The 20,931-nt window shown below is 32.1% G+C and overlaps 1 protein-coding gene across 1 annotated transcript in view; it reads right to left on the bottom strand.

Annotated features, from left to right (window-relative positions):
- Positions 1-2,292: 2,292 nt before the first annotated feature.
- LOC148614557 (transient receptor potential cation channel subfamily M member-like 2) overlaps positions 2,293-20,931 on the bottom strand; it is a 44,473-nt gene continuing 25,834 nt past the window's right edge. The window contains exons 23-33 of the mRNA XM_088588726.1: positions 19,489-19,609; positions 18,523-18,733; positions 16,652-16,800; positions 16,090-16,229; positions 15,112-15,230; positions 14,186-14,280; positions 13,549-13,752; positions 12,351-12,567; positions 11,218-11,337; positions 9,865-10,161; positions 2,293-5,218 (exon numbers count right to left, since the gene is read on the bottom strand). Coding sequence (XP_088444852.1) covers positions 5,111-5,218; positions 9,865-10,161; positions 11,218-11,337; positions 12,351-12,567; positions 13,549-13,752; positions 14,186-14,280; positions 15,112-15,230; positions 16,090-16,229; positions 16,652-16,800; positions 18,523-18,733; positions 19,489-19,609 — 1,781 coding nt within the window. The 3' untranslated portion in view covers positions 2,293-5,110. The remainder of the gene's footprint in view (positions 5,219-9,864; positions 10,162-11,217; positions 11,338-12,350; positions 12,568-13,548; positions 13,753-14,185; positions 14,281-15,111; positions 15,231-16,089; positions 16,230-16,651; positions 16,801-18,522; positions 18,734-19,488; positions 19,610-20,931) is intronic.

Here is a 20,931-nt window from a genome sequence, read left to right as displayed (position 1 = left end):
GTTAAGTCTTTTGACTTAAGAATTATAAAAGCACTTATCATAGCACATTTTCCTTGGACTAGCACTTCATGACCAAAATGTGTGTTTGCTGATCAACGCTTTTACACACCGATGAAGGATCAAAAAAAGAAACATTTAATTCTTATAATTACATTTCATATGTTTCTATTGTTTTATTTCAATAGTCAATATTGTTGGCTTATGTAATTATAGCTCGAAAATGCGTTTTTACTCATTTATTGTCTGTCGAAGGTAGTTCCTATTGAAAACTTTCTTTCAACAGATCATAGATTTCTACAAAATGATTATATTGAACTTACAAATGATACTTATTTTACTGTTTATTCATATACTTCCAAGAGGAAATACTTACATGATATATTAAAAATTAGACATTCTACATACACTAGAACTTGTTCATATCTATAACTCCTTTGAAGCATGGCACATACACAGGTGAAAACATGCAGTACTGCTAAGTAGATATAAACGCAGGTGACTTTTCATGGGCACTGAGTAAACTAGACATAATGAAATGGAGTCCATTTCTGAGTGCCCTCCAGTATTGAAATAAATTCTGGTTAAAGTCTTTTATTAAGAAAATCTAATGTTAACCTACCAGTACATACCATGTGCAGTCTGGACATGATTTATTACATTTAAAGACAAAAAAAGTTTCAGTGTTTTGAGATCGCCTACCGACATGTCAATTATGAAATGCTCAACTTGAAAGACTTAAATGTTACGAGGACATAATGTGTTACAGATGCACAGACTGATTATTTTGATGCATCAGCCACTTTTTGTGGCAGAGCCTCCAGTATAATTCATTTGGAAGGGATTATTGCATTAATCTGTCAATTAGTCTGTTTTTAAACTCCAAGGCAGTGTGATTTCATTAAAAGTGTACAGCTTAGACATAATGAATTATATATTATCTGTGATTTTTTTTATTTTATTTGTGTTTTTTAATTCCGTCTTTTAGTTGATTTTATTAAAACAGAAATGAAGACATATATTGTATGTGTTTCCAGACATTGAACAGACTGTACTGCTGAAAGTGTGGTTATCTATTTTTTATTTTTTTTTTGTTATGAATATACACGCTTCCTGTTTTGATTTTTCCAACTTTTTACTACAGGGAATTATAGAGGAAATGTTCAAATCAAAAATCTCGGCTCCCAATAAATGGATTATTTTCAAATTTGGTTTGTAGCTTCATATAGATGGGGCATTTGTTGTAAGCCATTTTAGATGCTGCTGGATATCAACTTTCTATTTCATGGGACTTAGCCATTTTTCACTATATGGAATGACAGAGAAAATTTTCATGGGTGGTATATTGGAGTAACCTTACCATCTGTCTGCCATACTGTCCATCAAAAAATGTTAAGCTTCCACTGGACAATTTGATTTTAAATTTGTACTGGTATGTGGCTCAATATAGATGGGACATATGTTGTAAACGATTTTGAATGCTGTCTGGTATCAACTTCCTAAATGAATTAGGGTATACCTAGCATGACAACATGTGCAACTCTGCATAAACATAATGTACATTATATACAAATAACTTCAATATAGACAGAGAATCTATTCTCAAACAGTACGATGCATATGTTGATCTATGAACTCTTATATAGTATTTAGGGATTCAAATCAATTAGGGTTAAAGGTCCAGGACCCTTAATTTCTTACCTAAGACCTTTGAAATTTGAACTAGGGTCAACAAACTTCCACTTTTTAAGGTAATTTTGAATTCCTAAGTATTAAACATATAAATATTTAAGTAGCACTCCAGCTAAGGATCATGCAAAATGTGATTCATGGGTAAAAAGCCTACATATTTTTTATTTTTGATATTTTGTTTGAAATGTCATAGTAAACAGAAATAAACATGTGGTTTTTCAAATAACCCGTGCTCTTAGGAGATATAAATTATATAGAATGCACTGTAGATTTCAAAATTAAGGGAGACAACTCTATAAATGGTGCTCAATACAATAGAATCTACTGTATTTTCAATGTCGATTATCTCCTAAGAGCAGGCAGATTTGAATGAATAATTACACATTTCATAGTATAGACCCATAAAACAACTTAATTACAAAAATAAAAATTTGTAGCCTTTTTTGGGGTGTATCACATTTTTCAGATTTTGCATGATTCTTACGAAGACTGCTATTTAAGTTCTATTGTCAGTGTCTTTTAGGCATTCACTTTATGGCTACATTATACAGTTGTATTATGACATTCAATAGAATATAATGGTAAATCATGTCAAATAAGTCATTGCTTGCAATATTTTTTATTCCAAATAAAAAAGGCACACCGTTAATTAATTATACTTTGTGTATACATATCAAACCATATCTTATGCACCAAAAAGGAAAAAAACATTGATTGGATAACATGATATGATCTGTGTGAAATAAAACAGCATTTTGTTTCTTGTTAAAAAAAAAAGTAAAATGCAAGCAATAATAAAAATATGGCAAATCAATAAACAATATGCATATGAGATTGTTTAACAGATGTATGGTCAGTCATACAGTTTCACAATTAACATTATTTAGACTTAAAGATTCAATACAACAGAGATGACATACATGGAATGACAATTAAGTAGAAATTTGCAGAATCAGAAAAAACATACATAAAATAAACAATAATAACAGTAAAATCTAGATTTGAAAAAGACAGAAAATCCTTGCACCCCTAAATACAGTGGATCCTGTCTTAAAAGACAGGTTGTAGGAACATAAAGGTTAATAATAAACAGCTGTTCTCAAATATTGTTTTTTTTTTATTATTATTATTCCATGATGTGTGAACAAGATAAATGGAAAAACACCACAATCCAATTAACATACAACAAAATTGTCAGAAGTAAAGTTTGTTTTTGCCTACAAAAATGTACCTCTTTCCCTGTTCCAGAGTATAACTTTTATACTTATATTAATTTTTAATGTCTTGTCTACCTACACAGTTTCATGAAATTTGGTGCAGTAGTTTTTGAGGACTGAGTTGTGCTTACAAAAGTGTGATGTAGAGACAGACAGAAAGGGCAAAAACAATATGTCTCCTCGCCAAAGTTGGGGAAGGTATCAATAATTATTACTAATTTTCATGGTTTTCATGAATTGTCAAACCACACAATAAAATTCCTAATGAAATGTACATTTTTTTGTTGAAAACACAGAGGCTATACACTTCAATGCATGAATACAAAACTAAAAAAAATTGATGAACTTTGAAAACTGATTCCCATAAACAAAAATATTTTTACAGTTTATGTTTGTTTGTTGGGGTTTAATGTCCGGGCAGCAATATTTCAGCTATATTCAGACGATGAACATGAAATTGATAATAAAATGAACATGAAATGATGATGAAATGAAAAAGGGATGGGACACAAGGACAATGGGGTCGACAAATTTTGATTGCCACTGGAAATAGGGGGAGGTGGGTAGGGTCGGGCAATTTAGCCTCCTGTGGCGGAGCCCTATGGTTCCTACTCCGGGAGAATACCACAGTAGGGTTCTTTAACATGCGAGGAACGTGGCATCTTTCCCAACATGGTGCACCACTATGGTTTGCGGCCAGGTTTTCCGTATCATAGCCTGACAACCCCAGCATGTAACACGCCAGGGGTACCCCATTCCACCACCTGGGGCACACATCCCAGTTGCTCTGTGGGCAGAGCGCCCTAGCCCCAAGCTAGGGTTCTGAGCACTATTTAGTCGCCTTTTACGACAAGCTTAGCACTGCTGCAGGCCTATTCTTTTAACCCCCGGACCTGCACGGGGCTTTACAGTTTATGAGAAGTCTGACAATCATTTAATGTATAGATACTTCTTATTATCTTATGTCAAAGCATTACTACATCAGAAACATAATAAAAATAAATTGAAACTTGACCTATATCATAGAACAAAAAATTGTGAGAGGCTCTAACATTATATTCTTGTTAAATTAAAAACAAAATTTAAACAGACATACATAAATTCTAAGTACCTTTAGGAAATATAAGAATGCAAACCAACCTGCCCTTACAAGCTAACTTTGTAGTGTTAAAAACATATATCGCTACAAACTGAGATCAAAATATAAAATGTGATAGTTTAAAACATGGAACATGATTAAGCCACAATATAGCACCAACAATTACAAACATGTGTGGTATTGCCTACTAGAGAAAAATGGGTACATGTATCTCCTATATGCAGAAGTTATCACCCTTTAGAGCAGTTATCTTGTATTGAATGAATACAGAATAATTAACTTTATCTTTCTGTCCTTCAAAAAATGCCAGCCCAATAATTTGATACATACTTTCAATAAATAGCTGTACAAAGGCATGTGACTAGCAACCGCCCCCACCCCACCTTTGCTAGATACTAGTCATACAGAAAATATCTGCAAATATTAATGGGAGATGACTTCTGCACACAGCAACAGGAGCAACATTAACAAATACTGCACAACAAGTTTAATTATTTATAATGCAACTCGTAAAATGGTCACATAATAAAAACCAAATATTACAGACATTATTATAAAATATATTATAAATCTTCAATGTATAATTAACATAAGTATTCATAATAAAAATAAAAACATGAACTAAAATATTAACTTACATATTATGCTTCTAGTAGTTAATTACAAATTAATTTATAACCAGACTTGACACAATATGCTTAATCTAATACAATTATCAAAAACATTCAATTCAACATTCAATATAAAAAATTAAGTAGAAACCTTTACTTTATGTATCACAACCAGGATGGCAAAACAATAACTAACTATTTGCTTAAAAACGACAAAAGCACTAATCAGTCTTAACCAAACCAAGAGCAAGATTAAAAAATGGTGTTTTCAAATAGATAAAGCATCCTTGAGGGAAATTATATTGTCAGGTAAGTGAGGTTTTGGCATTTATGTTTCTGATTATTTTTCATTTTTCCTGATTATTTCAAAATCTTACACTTTAGTAATGCTTCTGGTTTATTTCAAGTTTGGTTTAGACAGATTTCAATGTATATAATTTGATACCATAACCATGCATGACTTTTAATACAATCAATGTTTGATAACTCTGTTTTCAGTAATAGGCATCTTGTATCTTGGCAGCTTCTTGTACTATAACACCTTCATTACCAAAGATCTTTACATTGGGTGAAACTTCCTTCCATGTTACTCTTATATTGTCCTGTAATCATATAATTTGAAGAAATATCTTTGTGAATAAGCTGTGAAATTGATTTACAACAAAACCTTAAGTTAGATTATCTCCCTCTGAGTCCTCAAACAATAATTATTATCCTTCATGTGTGTTTACAAATTATGCCAATACAACCTTCCTATAAAATTCCATCGAAATTCGTAAAGCAGTTTAGAAGGAATTGTGAGGACATTTAAAAGGGCAGACAGACAGAATGGATGATTCCTATGTGCCACTCAACTTTGCAGAGTTGTAAACACACATATTTTTTATCAATTTTTCTATCATCATAATTTCACCCCGCAGGAAATATGATTAACTTAAGAACTCACACACCAAATCAAAGATTTAGTTATAAGTAACTGAACCATTTGACCTTACTTCTGTGAGTGACTGTCATACTTCACACATAAAGGAAAACAACAGTTAACCTTTACTTTTATTTCTCATCTAAAATATATATTTACATTTAGTAAAAACTGAATTTACATTAACATGTTACACAGGCAAACAAGCCAATTACTTTTCAGTTGTGAAATTAACAAACACATACACACACAAAAGAATTAACTGTTTCTTGAACAGTTGCTTTATTTACAAGAGCCAATAAAAAAAAGACACTGAAGTTGCTTTAGGAGGATTCCTGGTGGCATCTAGCCTGCCATTTTATCCGGATTTAAATCAAATTGACATAGCATGCTCTATTTCCACAAGATAATAATTAATTATAGAATAGTTAATGATTGATTGTGAGATGTGGACTGGCCAAGTGTAGTGATATGGACTTTGAAAACTGATATGAGCTGTAGGCAAGGCCAAATACCAGTTTTTAGGTTTATATCACAACTGGACAGCTGTGTATTCTCACTGATAATGCCCTCAGCATTATTCAGTTTATTGCATTGAAGAGCCAAAGACTGAATTATAAAATATTTGTTTTCTTTCATGTTGATTGTGATCTTAGGTTTTTATTTCCTTCTCATGAATGTAGAAGTTTTGTCAAAGAAACATGCTGAATGAAAAGGTCTTGTTTTTGACCTAATGCTCCAAGAGGAACGAAGAGAATATTCAATCAGACATGACTAGTATACATTTACATTGTGACATATTTATACATGAACATAACATGCAATAAACATGATAAAGGGCGTTGATGATTGCCAGACCCTTATTTCCACCAAGTATCCCTTGAGTACATTTTCAAAATCAATCAAAATTTTGCGTATTGTTTTTGTGTATTATTTCATTTCTCCTGGATTACAGTGTATTTGTTTCATAGCTTTCTTTACCTTGTATAGTTGGTATATATCACCTTTTCACATTTGACAATCTTCCAATTTTTTTTTAATGATGAATTTTTACAAGATTTCTTAGAAACAACACATTTTTTAACATATTTTTGAATCAAACAAAAACACAAAAATGTTGCCTGACAACAATTTCAAACTCATCAATAGGCTTTTAAAAGGGGTACAACTTTTAAATAATTTGCGGTCTGATTTATGGGCATTGCATCAATACCAGATAATCAGACTGGTTACTTTCAACATCAGTCGATCAACAATTAACCAACAGAATGTTAGAATTCATCATTGATATGCACTAATGAAGGGTAATAACAAAAATTACTGAACAGATAACATTTAGGCAGTAGTCAACAGGAAGTCTGTATAACAAACTGAAAAGCTGAAAACCAATGCAATGGTCCTGACTTTGTAGGCATTTCAAAATGAAACATGGGTTAAATAAGGTTTTACAGCATGCTAAACCTTCTGCTTCCATTGTGGTTCACTATTTCTGGAATATTTCAACACAAATGGGCAGCATAAAATTGCCACCAGTCAAAATTGGTAAAATCAGTTGTCAAAACTGTACAGAAGACATTAACAATAAATAAAAGAACTAAATGCAATAATAATTATGTAAATCCAAGCTACAAGTTTAAAAAAGGGGTCTTGAACTTTGTGGGAAAGGTGTGTATAGTTCAAGATGAAATAATAATACACTGAGTAAACACTTCAGAAAGTTAATATGTAGACATTATGAAAATCAACCATCTATAATCTAATATTTTTCAAAAAGACATGGATAGCAGAAATCAAACTTATTTAGGCAGGGTATGAGAAGTATTTTTATAAAACTTTAGTCAAAAGCCTGTCTCTTAGGCAATGATAGTGTCTTACAGAAGTCAGAATAAATGCTACCAGCTCTGACATACCTTAACAACTGAGAAATAGACATCATATGCAGAGGATTTGGTATATTACTGCATAAGAAAAAGAAATTTATAATTTTAAAGAACAAAATCATCTTCTTTGTCATATATTTTCATACTGAAATGACTACTATTGTCAAGGTAAGGGTCCGAATATGACACACAATAAGATGCATAAGTATTATGTGTAATGAAGTTATCAATAGAAGTTGGATGTGACATTGTCACACATACTGGAGACATTGAAAAGATTTCTTAGCATTGCATGTTGAAATCACTTAGTTTTCTATATTGTGTATATAAGGACCATAAAACTGTAATACTTGGTTTATTTATTAAGTGATATCGGCAAAAAAAGGAATCTTTCTTTCTGATTACCTTAACAAAACTATGTAGTTACATCAATATGACAAAACACATTCTTGAAATTTTAAAATACTAAATAAACAACTAGAAAACAAATTTTATTTTCGATTTGTTTTTGTTAAACTGCTTTTCCATAATGAATTATCTCCCTTTGACATATTTAGTAATGTTGTAGTAGATTAGATCAATATGTAAACATCCTGTCTAATAACTAATATTTTATTGAAATATTTATCATAATTTGAAGTACAGCAGTATTCTTTAGTCATGCATTATTTACTACTACATGATTGATTGTTGGGGTTTAACGCCCGAGCAGCAATATTTCAGCTATATTCAGGCGATTTACTACTACAAGATGCCTAGGTTAATACATACAAATGTCACTATTGATATGAATTATGACCTCATCGGCAGATCCTTAGGGGTGCAGGGGGTTGGCACCCCAGCTTTTTATTGGAAAATTTGTCCATTGACAAAAAATGACAAAGAATGTTCTAGCACCCCCCTTTTTTCTGAGGAACCCCAGCTGGCACCCCTCCTTTTCAAAGTGTCTGGATCCGCCTCTGTATCTAATTCCCAAACCCAACATTTTGAATTTAAAATCCTTACATTCCCCCACTTAATTTCATACTTTACTGGTTACCCCCTAGAGATTACAGAACCACCAACAGCACACCTACTGTAAAACTTTGCCCCTGATGTGTTTATACAAGGTCAAGCTAACTTTTTAAGAAATATCTGTCTTAAACATTAATAGCTTATGGGTATGTAATAGGGTATGTAAGTCTCATCATGTAACTCCATGGTTTCATGGAGATTCATCTTTAACATAGAATTAAGTTCAATATCAAAAGCCAAATATCTTTTTGTGTAATAATACTGATAAAAATGACAGATATCTAGTTCTAAAGGATAAAAAAAGTTAAGAAAAGCATAAAATACAAGATTTTGCATTGTGATGCAGCGTTTCAATTTCCCTGAAATAAACAATAAAATGCAGATCAGTCCTTGGATTTAAATACGTTCTTCATTGGAAATTCTGGAATGGAAACCCAAACTAGAACGAGACTTAAAAACCCTACAGACATGAAAGTTTGAAATATATCCTACATGATACCGGAATGATATTATGTAAGTTGAAACTTGTTGTTCTTGGTGTACAATTTTTACTCTCATATATTAATAAAGATGGACTCTGTTATTCAGAATAATGACAAAAAACAGGATTCTGGAACTAGGCATGTTTATTACTTTTCTAACATATCTGATTTGTAAAATCACTCTTTTACAAAATGATGAAATCATTGAAAAGGACAGCTCTGACATCTGATGTACTTTTTTCTATCATGATCTCTTGTAAAGTGTACATTTATGGCACAGAGAAGAAGCCAGGTAAAATACATATAGAACAAATTTGGTAATAAAATTGTCACATACATGTATATTTGTCGTTTCATGTACAAATGATATTTTTAATGTTAAATTCATTATGTTAAAATATTGAAAAAATACAAAGAAAGCAATATTAATATAAATTGTAGTTCAACAAACTATCAAGCAAATTTGTTTTTTGAGCATTGTATTATACAGAGAAGATTTTACGAGGTCTACAAAGCAGGAATTGGCAAAATCGGGTATAAAAATACAGTAAAAAAAAAGAATTGTAACAGTAAAATCAGGATTTGAAATTGCAGAATTCTGCTTAAAAGTGGAATATAATCATCCCAGATTATAAACACAAGTGAATATGATGTATTTTTTTTCGGATTCCCCCACTGATGTACAATTTAACTACTGTAAGATGTAGCTAACCATGACATTTTTTTTATTTATTTTTATGCCCACAGGCTAACAAAAGGGCAAGAAATGTCAATGGTGTGAAATTCTTATGTAAATCCTTTCATGAAACCATATATGGTATTATGTATAACCTTCATATAAAAGTTCGAAAATGAATGAAATGAAGAAAAAAAGTGAATTTATAAATGAACATTCAATCTTAAATTTACCTCAGGTAGTTTTATATATGAACATTAAATCTTAAATTTACCTCAGGTAGTTTAACATCAAAAGTATCAGATGAATCATAGTGGAAGTTCCAAACTTCTGCCTCAACCCAGGCATTATCAGTATTTCTTGGATCATCAATATATCCCTTGTACAGAAGGTTAGCACTGAACCCTGAAGAGTCTGTTTCTGTCCTCAGGCTGGTTTTTGATCCTGCCCTAGAGGCAATATTAGAGCTGAGACAGGGCTGTGACAAAGATCTTAGGGGAAAGCTAACTGATGCTCTTGGTCCAAGATTTGATATACTACCAATATTTGGAGCAGCAAATTGTGAAAAGTACTGTTGAAAATAAACATAGAAAAAAAAAAATAAAATATATATATCTTATATGGTATTAAAGGAATACATAGTCACCTTTATTAAAAAAAATTATAAAAATTATTTACTTTTTTATGCAATCTGACAAAATCTTTTCAATCCTTCCACGCACTGGCTTATATTATCAGTTCAGTCTTCAAAATACTGCTGGGTCAAAAATGTAAAACATAAATGACAAATTAAAAATAATAATCCTAATGACAACTGCATCAATTAAAATTCTAAAATACTGTGAAAAGTACTATTATTCGAGGGGTACCAATTTTCATGGTTTTCAAAGGAAGGCTTACTCCTACAATGTAAGTGGTTAAAATTCCGTTCCTCCATAGCTCAACCTCTTACTTTCGAGTTTGTTTTGTCAAAAATATATTGTATTCTATAAAATTAGTAACCTAATTCAAAATGGCTGGTCACTTTGATAACTGTCTTCATTACAAATATTTCTTGGTATTTAAAAAAAATTTAGGATTTTTATCGCTTGATTTCCAGTGGGTTAAACTTCTTTTATGTAAATAAAAGACTTAAAATATTTTGAAACATGTGATTAGCTATTCACATTTGTGGTGGCTTTCAGCATGTCAGATGCTACAGGTTAGGATGGCACCAGTCAGAAAATAGTTTGCAAAACAACCTCTAGCACTGCTGAAGTAGGGTAGGCCAAACCACAACATTTGGTTCCCAACGTAAAGGAGATTCCCATTGAGTGTTTACTGAAAACCTTAAAAACCAGGAATTCAAGAATCCATGAACTTGTGTTTCTTCCCTAATCCAAAAAAAATTTTGTATCAACAAATTATATTACTTTCATAGTAGATGCAAGACATACAATAGGTTGTTGAATAAAAAGCAATTTTACTCCACTTAAATCTATATTGACAATTTTACAGTGCGTAGTAATCTTGAATTCTTAAACGTGAACATTTATGGTTTATCATTTTAATGCTTTAATGCAATTTTTACCTATCCTTCTTCAATTAGAATAACAGAAATTCATATTCATAACGTATTGCTTCTAACCTGAATGAGATCTCCTTGGTCCATACTGGGTTTACCATCATAAGTATTTTCATCTAAAACATCAACAGCAAATGATTCCACCAAAGTACTGTATGGAGATATCAGACCATGAAGTGCCCCCTGAAAATTTAGACAAAAGTGTATAAGACCACATACATTGAAACTTAGAAAAAAACAATAGCATTGCTTATGCATCTGTACCTTCAGTAAAAAAATTGCAGAGTGACATATAACTTGATAATTAAGCTGTGATGAATATTTCATCAAAGAGGATTACATGCAATATTGAATGACCCTAAAGTCCAAACAACAAGAAACAGTTTGTCAAGTAATCCATAAAAAATCTCTATACAGAAAAACATGATCACTTATCATTCTCATTCACCAGTAAATATGATGAAGAGAAAATCATGAAATTGACTTCTCGTGGTGAATAAGAACCATGAAAATTTGAGGATACGACCAAAATATGAGAATATTCCTAGATAAAATCCCAGAATTATGACAATCCTGCAATGTGATTCTGTGACCAAGGCATTATTCTTGATGTCAGTCAACTTTCATGTCAACCCTTACTTTTTAATTTCCTAAAGAAATTTGACCCGCTCACTGACAATTGTAATGTGATAAAACAAGTTACCAATAATTGTTGTCTTCTTCTTGTAAAAGCAAACAAAAAGTTGACACTGTTCAATATTTCTACACATGTCTGATAAAAATAAACTATTTTTCTTACCATCACACTTGATGGTGCATTAAGAAATAAATCATGTAAACTCCATTTTATCACGGGCTGCCCTTTATGTTGCATTGTTTTAACCAGAGCAATAGCAAGGAGTTAAATAACATCATAAATGGCCAGCCCGTGGTAAAACAATGATAAAATGAAGTTTCCATGATTTATTTCGATTCTAATATGACTAGTTTCTTCATATTTTTGACGCAGCCTATGTGTTGCACGAAATGTTGTTCATGTGTTTATCACTTTTTTACCGTGGCTGTGGTCTAAAGAGCTTTGAAGCATGTCATATTAGAATAAGCACTATAAGCAGTTGTGAGTAGAAATCTGGCTTCCCTCACATGCAGACAGAATTCAAATCATCACAAATATTTTTCTATGTCAACTGTCTTACCCCAGGCAAACCAAAACAAGGTTCATCTCCATTCTCATCCTTCCTAACTGCTATAAACTCCAAGACTTTCTTTCCTTCAACATACAGATAACCCTGTGGTTGACCATCAATAGAGTCAGTCCTTCTCCACCGAGTACACACAGCCAAAATCTCATGATTTGGCCCCCATCTCCACAGTATACCTTTACCTCTTAACCCTGTTCTACCCATAGGATTTCTAAAAAAAAATGTTGATTTTAGTATGTCAAATATTTAAACCCCACATTGTTTAACCCTCCTTCTCTTGGAGGTAGACTCCCTCTTACTGACCCACTCTCCCACTTACAATATTACTCCATGAAGGGAAATTTCATGAGTCATGATTAGACATTGAAGGCATAACAAAAAAGAACCATACAGAATCTATCAATGAATTAACATGCAGTTTAAGCTTAATTTGTTCATTCCATTCTGTATTGTTCTGTATAAAAAAAATTCAATTAATCCTTAAGTAAAGCTCCGTCTTTAAACTAGGCAGAACCTTATGATAATAGATTCATGCATTTCTTAATCCGAAATATTTTTTTATTAGAAATCCTTCAGTAGACCTGAAAAAACTGTATAAAAAAATTAAAGTGCTAATGAAAGTTGCCCACTGGAGATACAAAAAAAATGTACAACCACATAAAATTTAGTTATGTTCAACTAAAGAAAAGTATGGGAAAATTTTCTGCCAAAATTTTTACACTATAACCAGTCAAAAAATATTTCAAGATATACAGCAGATCCAAGGAAATGAACATAAGAAGAATTGTTTTAAGGATGTAACAAATGTATTTGAACAGTTTCTTTGATTACCTTGAGATACGATGAATCACACCCTGCCTAGTTTTTAGACAGAGACATACTTAAAACCCTGAATTATAGTTCTACAGCAGTAAAAAAGGAATTCTATTAGGTTTTTGTCCACATATATTGTGAACATCCTTCTAACTATCTGTTTCGACATTGTTGATTATATGACAATTTCTCTCAATATACAAACTGTCAATGAATCAACATGTTTTTTTAGCTTAATTAAATAATGCCATTGCTTAGTCTATTTTCTTGAAAAGTTTGCTATATCACCCACTTAGAGGTGTTGAAAAGAGGGAGATCTACCACTTGGAGTCTTTAAAGGTGTACAGGTAAGACATAATCCAACTTTAAGACAACTTACAATGGAACACCAACAGGATCTATCTTATATCTACATATCTGGTTATCAATCATGGTCCAAGATCTCCTGTCAAACATCAGAGTTCTGGCATCTAATTTGGATGTTACTACTTTGTTCCATATAATGTTGATAGAAGGAATGGGAGGTAACTCAGCCCTCTCCTCCTCTGACAGTAACGCCCTCTCTTGTCTTAGTTGTTTGATGCTGAAAATTATGATTAAGTATAAAATATGTATGCTTGAATTACTCAAATACTTGAATGTAGAGAAATTATGAGTTACATAAGAGAAAATTTTAGAAACAAAAACAACTAGGATGCAAAATGTAAAAGATACTTGGTAAAAAAAATTGATAACATCTACAAAAAAATGAGAGATTCTGACAAGTTCAATTGTTTTGGAGAAATCTACTTCATTGTCCTCCTTGATCTGATTTCCTCCACAGTGTCATGACTTGTATATTTAACCCCCCAAAAAAATCAGTACACAGGACATAATGCAATTATAAACTTTAGCAGATACAAATTTCTGTAGAACTTTTTTAGCATTTTTTTTTTGCAGTGTGCCTTAAGTACATGTATGTACACATGCAGATACATTTACTTATTTTTATTATTCAATTAAAATTGTAGACATACAGTATGATATCTTCATCAACGTAAACTCTCTCATCTTCAGTAAATGTTTCTTTAGGTTTCGTATAACTTTTGGGATCATAAACATCATAAGGTTGCTAAAATGAGAAATACAAAATTTGTGTTATAACTCTCCAAAAATGCTCTACAAAATCTTGTATTATTTTTTTTCTCTTTTGTTTTTGTGGGAAAACATGCCTTTGAAAAATACAAAAAAAAATTAAAGATGAAAAAAAGTGGTTTTAAACCAAATAAGGTTGATAAAAGCAGTATCTGTTAGTTTTCCCACACGCCTCAAATTATTTGTCCCATAGAAAAACATGCATTTTATCATGAGCTATATTGGTTGTAGTTGTTAATCAAGCCATATTGTTCATCTAGATTAATGGAACCATTCACAATCATCACACTAAACTCCGAAAATAAGTACAATGTCCTTCACAATACTAAACAACTGAACAGCCACTGGATTTTCTACCAAAAGTTTCCTGTCAGAGATATATGTTACTTTTTTCCATTTTTGTCAAGCACCTTTTTTTTTTTTAGATAAAGGTCACTTTAAATTAGTAAAATTTCTGATTTTAATGCACTATATCCAAGAATCAGTCTGTAGTTTTTCCAGCACTTCAGAAAATGAATTAGTTCATTTCTAACAAATATATTTACACCTTGTACATACAGAATAAGGGCAGTTTTGAAGCTAAGACGTTCAGAAATGTCGTTATTCTGATTATCAGCAACATCACAGTCAATGTTACAAAACATTGTCATTGGTAATTGCTGATAATTAAAGTATCATGGCAATAGCTGGAGATACGAAATTATCAGGCAGTAAGAACAATGGAACATTGATAAATTTGCAGATAAGTCACAATCCATGCCTTTTTTCAAGTTTATCAGACAGAGCATACTACGATATATGTACATACTTCCCAAGGTACATATTTGTCAAAGACAGGGAACCTGGTTACACTGGTACCCGGGTATGGTGACTGTCTGGCAGCCACATGGACAAGTAAACCTTTAACTGTAGACACTCCGAGCACATCTGAAAGTCAAATGATAAATGTTACTGTATAGACGGTAATTTACAGGTGTGACAAATTTCATCATTTGCTTTATGAATAGGAGTATCAAATTTTTGCAGACTTATTTTCACGTCCATACACACAGTCTACGGGAGATAAATATGAAATATCTTGACTTAATTTTGGTGAGCATTTATTTTCATGATTCCTCAAACCTCAAGAACAAGGCAAAATTAGAACCACATAAAATTTACCACTATATTAATTTATAGCAATTTTGTATCCATCTCTCACTCATAGTAATAGACATTCAGTTACTTGCAAAATAATTTAAAGCTGTTGAAATACATGTATTAATGTTACTTAATTCTTTGTGAGCAGAAGCATATACATTGTGAAAACATGTTTTTTTCTGCTCCACTGTGAGATAACTCTTTCAACCTGAGGTGGTAGCGAGTCACATTAATAGATCCAGTACAGGTTCAGTTCCACTCTAATTGATACTGTTAAACACTTTATGGAGTGTACCTTGCTCTATATTTTCATCTTCTTCAGACAAAATACGGTATATTACAGCTCAAGTTTTGTCTTATTTTGATAGAGCAGTAAAAACTAAAAAGAACACAAATATATCCTTTTTGGACTCATCAATTAGGGGGAGACTCCCACAAAATCAATAAAAAATTAAGAATCTCCCACATAAAAAAAAGATTTATGGGAGGTCTTCGGGTAAAATTACTATAGTTTTCTGTAAAAAATACTAAAGTTTTTAACTATATGTAAAAATCACCCACATAAGACAGTAAGATAATCTCCCACATGTACTGTATCAAAGGTTAACAGGTATGCAACAGTAGTTTCTAAATCAACATTATTCACCTGATTTGTCAAGTTTGTGTGATATATTTTCCAGGTACATCCTACTGGACTGGATCATTCTTTCTAACTCTACAATCCTATCTGTCATTCTCTTTATAGTCTTCTTCTGGAACCTCAAATCATCCTGCATCACTTGTAAACTGTAGGAGAAATTTAAAAAGAAAGAAAAAATATAAGTTTCATTTTGCTTTGAGACTTATAGTTCCAATTGCATATCTAGGATGTGAGCAAAGAGTGTGAAAAGTAAAGCTGTTAGAACAATGAATTTTTTCTCACTAATGAAAGAGGTTCATGATATTCAATAAGGTTAGAACTAATTACATACTGAAAACCACTGAAAATAATGACATAAATGGCCAGCCCATTGTAAAAAAAAATGATAAAATGGAGTTTCCATGATTCATTTTGATTCTAAGAGGACTAGTTTCTTCATATTGATAAATAAATACAGTCTTTAACATAAGTCATATGTTTATCACTTTTTTACCACAGCTGTGGACTAAACAGCTTTGAAGCACATCATCTTAGAATATAATGAAGAAACAGATAAGATACAACTGACCTTTCTGACTGTAGTTTGGGTATCTCCTTGGAATGGTTATCCACATCTTGAGTGTTTATGTAATCCCTTGCACATTTCTTCCAATAATTAAAATCTTCAGATCTCTTTATTTTCTGTACTTTATGGTTCATTTTTTCACTACTGCTTCTCTGTAAGTAAAAGTGGTATGACCATATTTAATAATAACAAAGCTAGACAAAAAGGCTCAGAGATTAAAACAATAATATTGAATTGAAAATTGATTATACAATGAAATACAAGTATTGACAGAAGATCTCTAACACAAGAGGTTAAACAACACGACAGGGTACTTATTATATGAACTATGGCATAAAAGATCAGTCCTAGCTGGTCAGTAATGTGACCAATCACCAATGACAGACCACTACAGGACTTTCAGGGTAAGGAGTTCAGAAATATTATCTTACAGATACAGTGTAAGAAGTTTTGTTCTTTGGGAACCAAATTAATGTTTATTGTGGTATAGTCATTTTTAACCTTAAGTGGTCCCCAGTCCACTGGCCAAACTGCTTTTGAAAGAGATCAATGGTAAAGCAAATCTATTTACCCAACCTTATGACAAATGTGATGACTTTTCATTTAGAATTGTCAACTTTCCTTTCATCTGTGGCAACATCCCTTCAGCACCTGCATATGGAGTTTTCATATCACAACTCATACTTTATGCCAGGGCTTGCCGTAGCGATGCAGAATTTAATATTGCGCTAGACTTCTTACAAAATTTTTGGCTTCTGGAACAGGGTTATGTTGCTACACTATTTAAGTGATCACTACAGAAGTTTTATGGTCGTCACCATGAACTCATGGATCATTATGGTGTATCCATCTGCACCATGAAAACTGATTTGTTCAACGTGTCATAGTTTTCCTTTCCTTTTTCTTCTACCCCAGACTTGACATTTTATGAGCAACTTGGCAGTTGTTTCTAGAAAAGCAGAGGTCGCTTACCCTACCAGTACACTTCGTCCATGCTCCCAGTTTTTAGTGGAGTCTGAGTTGCTCATTTACTTTTGTTCCTTTGTATGTATTGTTTTAGTTACTTTATGTCCTTTGTTGTGTTTGTCTGTTTTCTGTGTCTGGTCTTTGCCTGGATTACATTTGATTTCCGCTAGAATCTTGGTTCCCTTGATTACTCTTTCAAAACAACTTGTTCGTAACTTTTTTCCTGATGTCCATATCTTTCAAAGAATGGATATTACATGTAGCAAAATAAACTTATCAATAGAGAATAAAGTATGTGTCAGCCATATCAGGACAAGGCAGGTCAAAAGATATATTTTTCTTTAGGCAATGTCTTGTAAATTTGTTTACAAATCATTGATTACTTCAACAGATGAACAAGATACAATGCTTGGGGTTTTGTTGTCCATGTGTCTATTTTTGAAATAGAAGTAATACTTTTTCATCCTCAAAATTTTGTTTCCAATATTAGTTTTGACCAAAAAGTAACAGACATTTAATGCATTTTAAAAAGTTGGCCTAACACTTACATGAACTAAAAATTAACTAATTTGTAATGATGGTAAGTGATTTTCAATATTGTAGAATCCTAAAAACATTTAACAGTGCATGAAAAGTTGATTTTGTATCAATTTTAGAGTCTTCCATCTTAAGGTGCCCACAGACTCTTTAGCATAGTCAACCTGTAACAAATGTAAAACATAACTCCAGAAAAGACAAAAATATGAACATAGTATAAAGGTGCCAAGAATTCAGAAGACTTCCATTTTAAAAAATGTATCAACATAGATGAATACAAGGTTTATTTTTCTGATCTCTGACCTACTTGACTCATTTTCCTACAGTTAAATAAATTAAAACAAAGTTTATTTCACTGATCTCTGACCTACCTGACTCATCTTCCTACAGTTACAGAAGTTAGAACATTTCTGTCTACATCCTTTCAGCTGTCTGTGTATAAAAGTCACTAGGATAAAGATGTAATTGATTATAGTAAATGGAGGAGGGAAACACAGTCTATCCTCAAAGTCCATGATGATACTGTATCGCTGGAATTTCCAAATCACTGAAGCCTCTAAGTCTACTTTGGTTATGGTTAAACTGAAACCATTGTAAATCACATTTACTCTTTATCCAATCTAAAGGGCCTGAATCATTTACCTGGCTTGATAAGCAACATTCTTTTTTTGTAAAAGTGGCCATGTTTTTTCTTTGATAAGAATTCCAAACACCCATATCTAAGGAACAGTCATATGAACTTTTATTTAATTCTGTCCTGTAGTTTCTGATGAGAAGAATTTTAAAAGTAATAATATTAAAAATAGCAAAAAAAAACATTGAAAATGGGCAATAACTCTAACATAGCCAAACAGATTTAGATGACAAGTTGACCACAGATAGATCTCATCATGCTGAACACTTTTAATACGTCAGAATTTTGCTACGCCTATCAGTTGTGGAGATATAAGCTAATAACTTCAGTCTGACCGTTCTATTTTTAGTAATGGTGGCCCCTGCACATCAGACTGATTCTAAATAAGCAGTACAATGCTTCTTGTACATCTACATATGATGCAAGCCCTTTAGTAAAGTTTCATTAAAATCCACTGCATTGCTAAGAAGCAATCACAGTTGTATTTTTATCACAGACTAACCAAAGATTCAACAGTCAGACAGATTGAAGGGATAAATCCTTCATACAATAAACATTGTTTGTTAGGTAATACAGAGATCTAGAATTCAAATCATCCACAACAGATAAATTTTTCCCAGACTTATATTTGTAAGTCTGTCATATTGATATCGCTGTGAAAAGTTTCTTCAATTCACGAGCACTGTGATGGTAATATACTTACGCAAACATAGCAAAGAGAAGAGTTACCAGCACCAGTTTACAGATCAACAAATACTGTATCACAATAACATAACCACCAAGACTATACAGGGGACATTTCTGGACTGGTTTCACCAATGGTTCTATACAACAGACAAAAATAATGATGTTGTTCAACAACCAGACATGCCTCGGCTGATAAGGCCACATGAGTAAAATTATATAGCATGTACTTTAGAATTCAAAGTTAAGGGAGATAACTCTGTGTAGGACACTCAAATACAATGGTCTCACTAACCACTTCCGGGTCAAATGGCCACCCCCCTATGTAGTACCAAAAACACACTGAACCTAGACATATGCATTGTAAGTGCATTATTTGTGTGTATTATGATTAAAAGTAGTCAAAATAAAGCTGAGAATGTGTACTTTAAAATCATATATGTAATTAACTACAAAAGTGTATGAATATTGTTTACATGTGTGAGTAATTTGCCTCCATGCTGTCAGTTAGCAGAACAGGTAAAAATGTGGATTTTCAGTATTATTTATTCAAGTAAATTTTGTGAAGAATTTCTACTATGATCGTACCATTAGCATAATGATTTTGGAAGCCTTATTTTCCAAGCTTCGCAACGGTATGCAGCTTTAAGATGTCATTTGTCCTGGGAATTCACAGTGAGACTTTGAAAATTACTTTTTTAACATGTAAAGTAATGGAAACGTTAGAAGTGGTTAGTGAGACCATAAATTAAATTATGGCATATTTCAGAGAAATGCATAATTTGAGGAAAATTGCCTTTCCTGGTCATTATTTCCATTTTCCCATAAAATCAGTATAGTGATATTGGTAATCTGGCTATATTTTAAGAGGTGCATTGTGCAAGGTATTTTAAAAAACAACATAGCAACAAGATTTTTATCAGTAACAGTGACTCATAACTTGACGTCATCCATGAAATACACAACGTCACTGCTTGGGATATTCAAAGTACTCAAATAGTCACACAGCACAGACTAAGAATCACACAGTAATGAAATAGGTATGATATAAATTGTTGAAATCTGTTCTTTTTTCATAATGATAAATGATGTTTACTATTACAACTTCTTGAATTATCATAGGTATCAATTTGGTGTGACAAGTTAGTTAAAATTGTAATTTTTTAGTAATTTAGGGAAAATATCACTGAGGGGCATGATATAAAAATGACCATTTCTTTGTAGTCCTATGTCTGATTTTGATAGTTTTGGTCTTATTAGACTCACAATACCACAAGCTTTCATAAAATGTAAAAAAAGAAAAACATAAAAACTCATAAAATGTTTTTAAGGTCTCACTAACCACTTCCGGGTCAAATGGCCACCCCCCTATGTAGTACCAAAAACACACTGAACCTAGACATATGCATTGTAAGTGCATTATTTGTGTGTATTATGATTAAAAGTAGTCAAAATAAAGCTG

Source organism: Perna viridis, chromosome 6 (genome assembly GCF_037379345.1).
Source record: "Perna viridis isolate PV_CMFRI_1.1 ecotype Kerala chromosome 6, ASM3737934v1, whole genome shotgun sequence".
NCBI lineage: Eukaryota > Metazoa > Mollusca > Bivalvia > Mytilida > Mytilidae > Perna > Perna viridis.
Note: the sequence above shows the minus strand (reverse complement) of the source record. Positions and strands in the feature narration are given on the sequence as shown.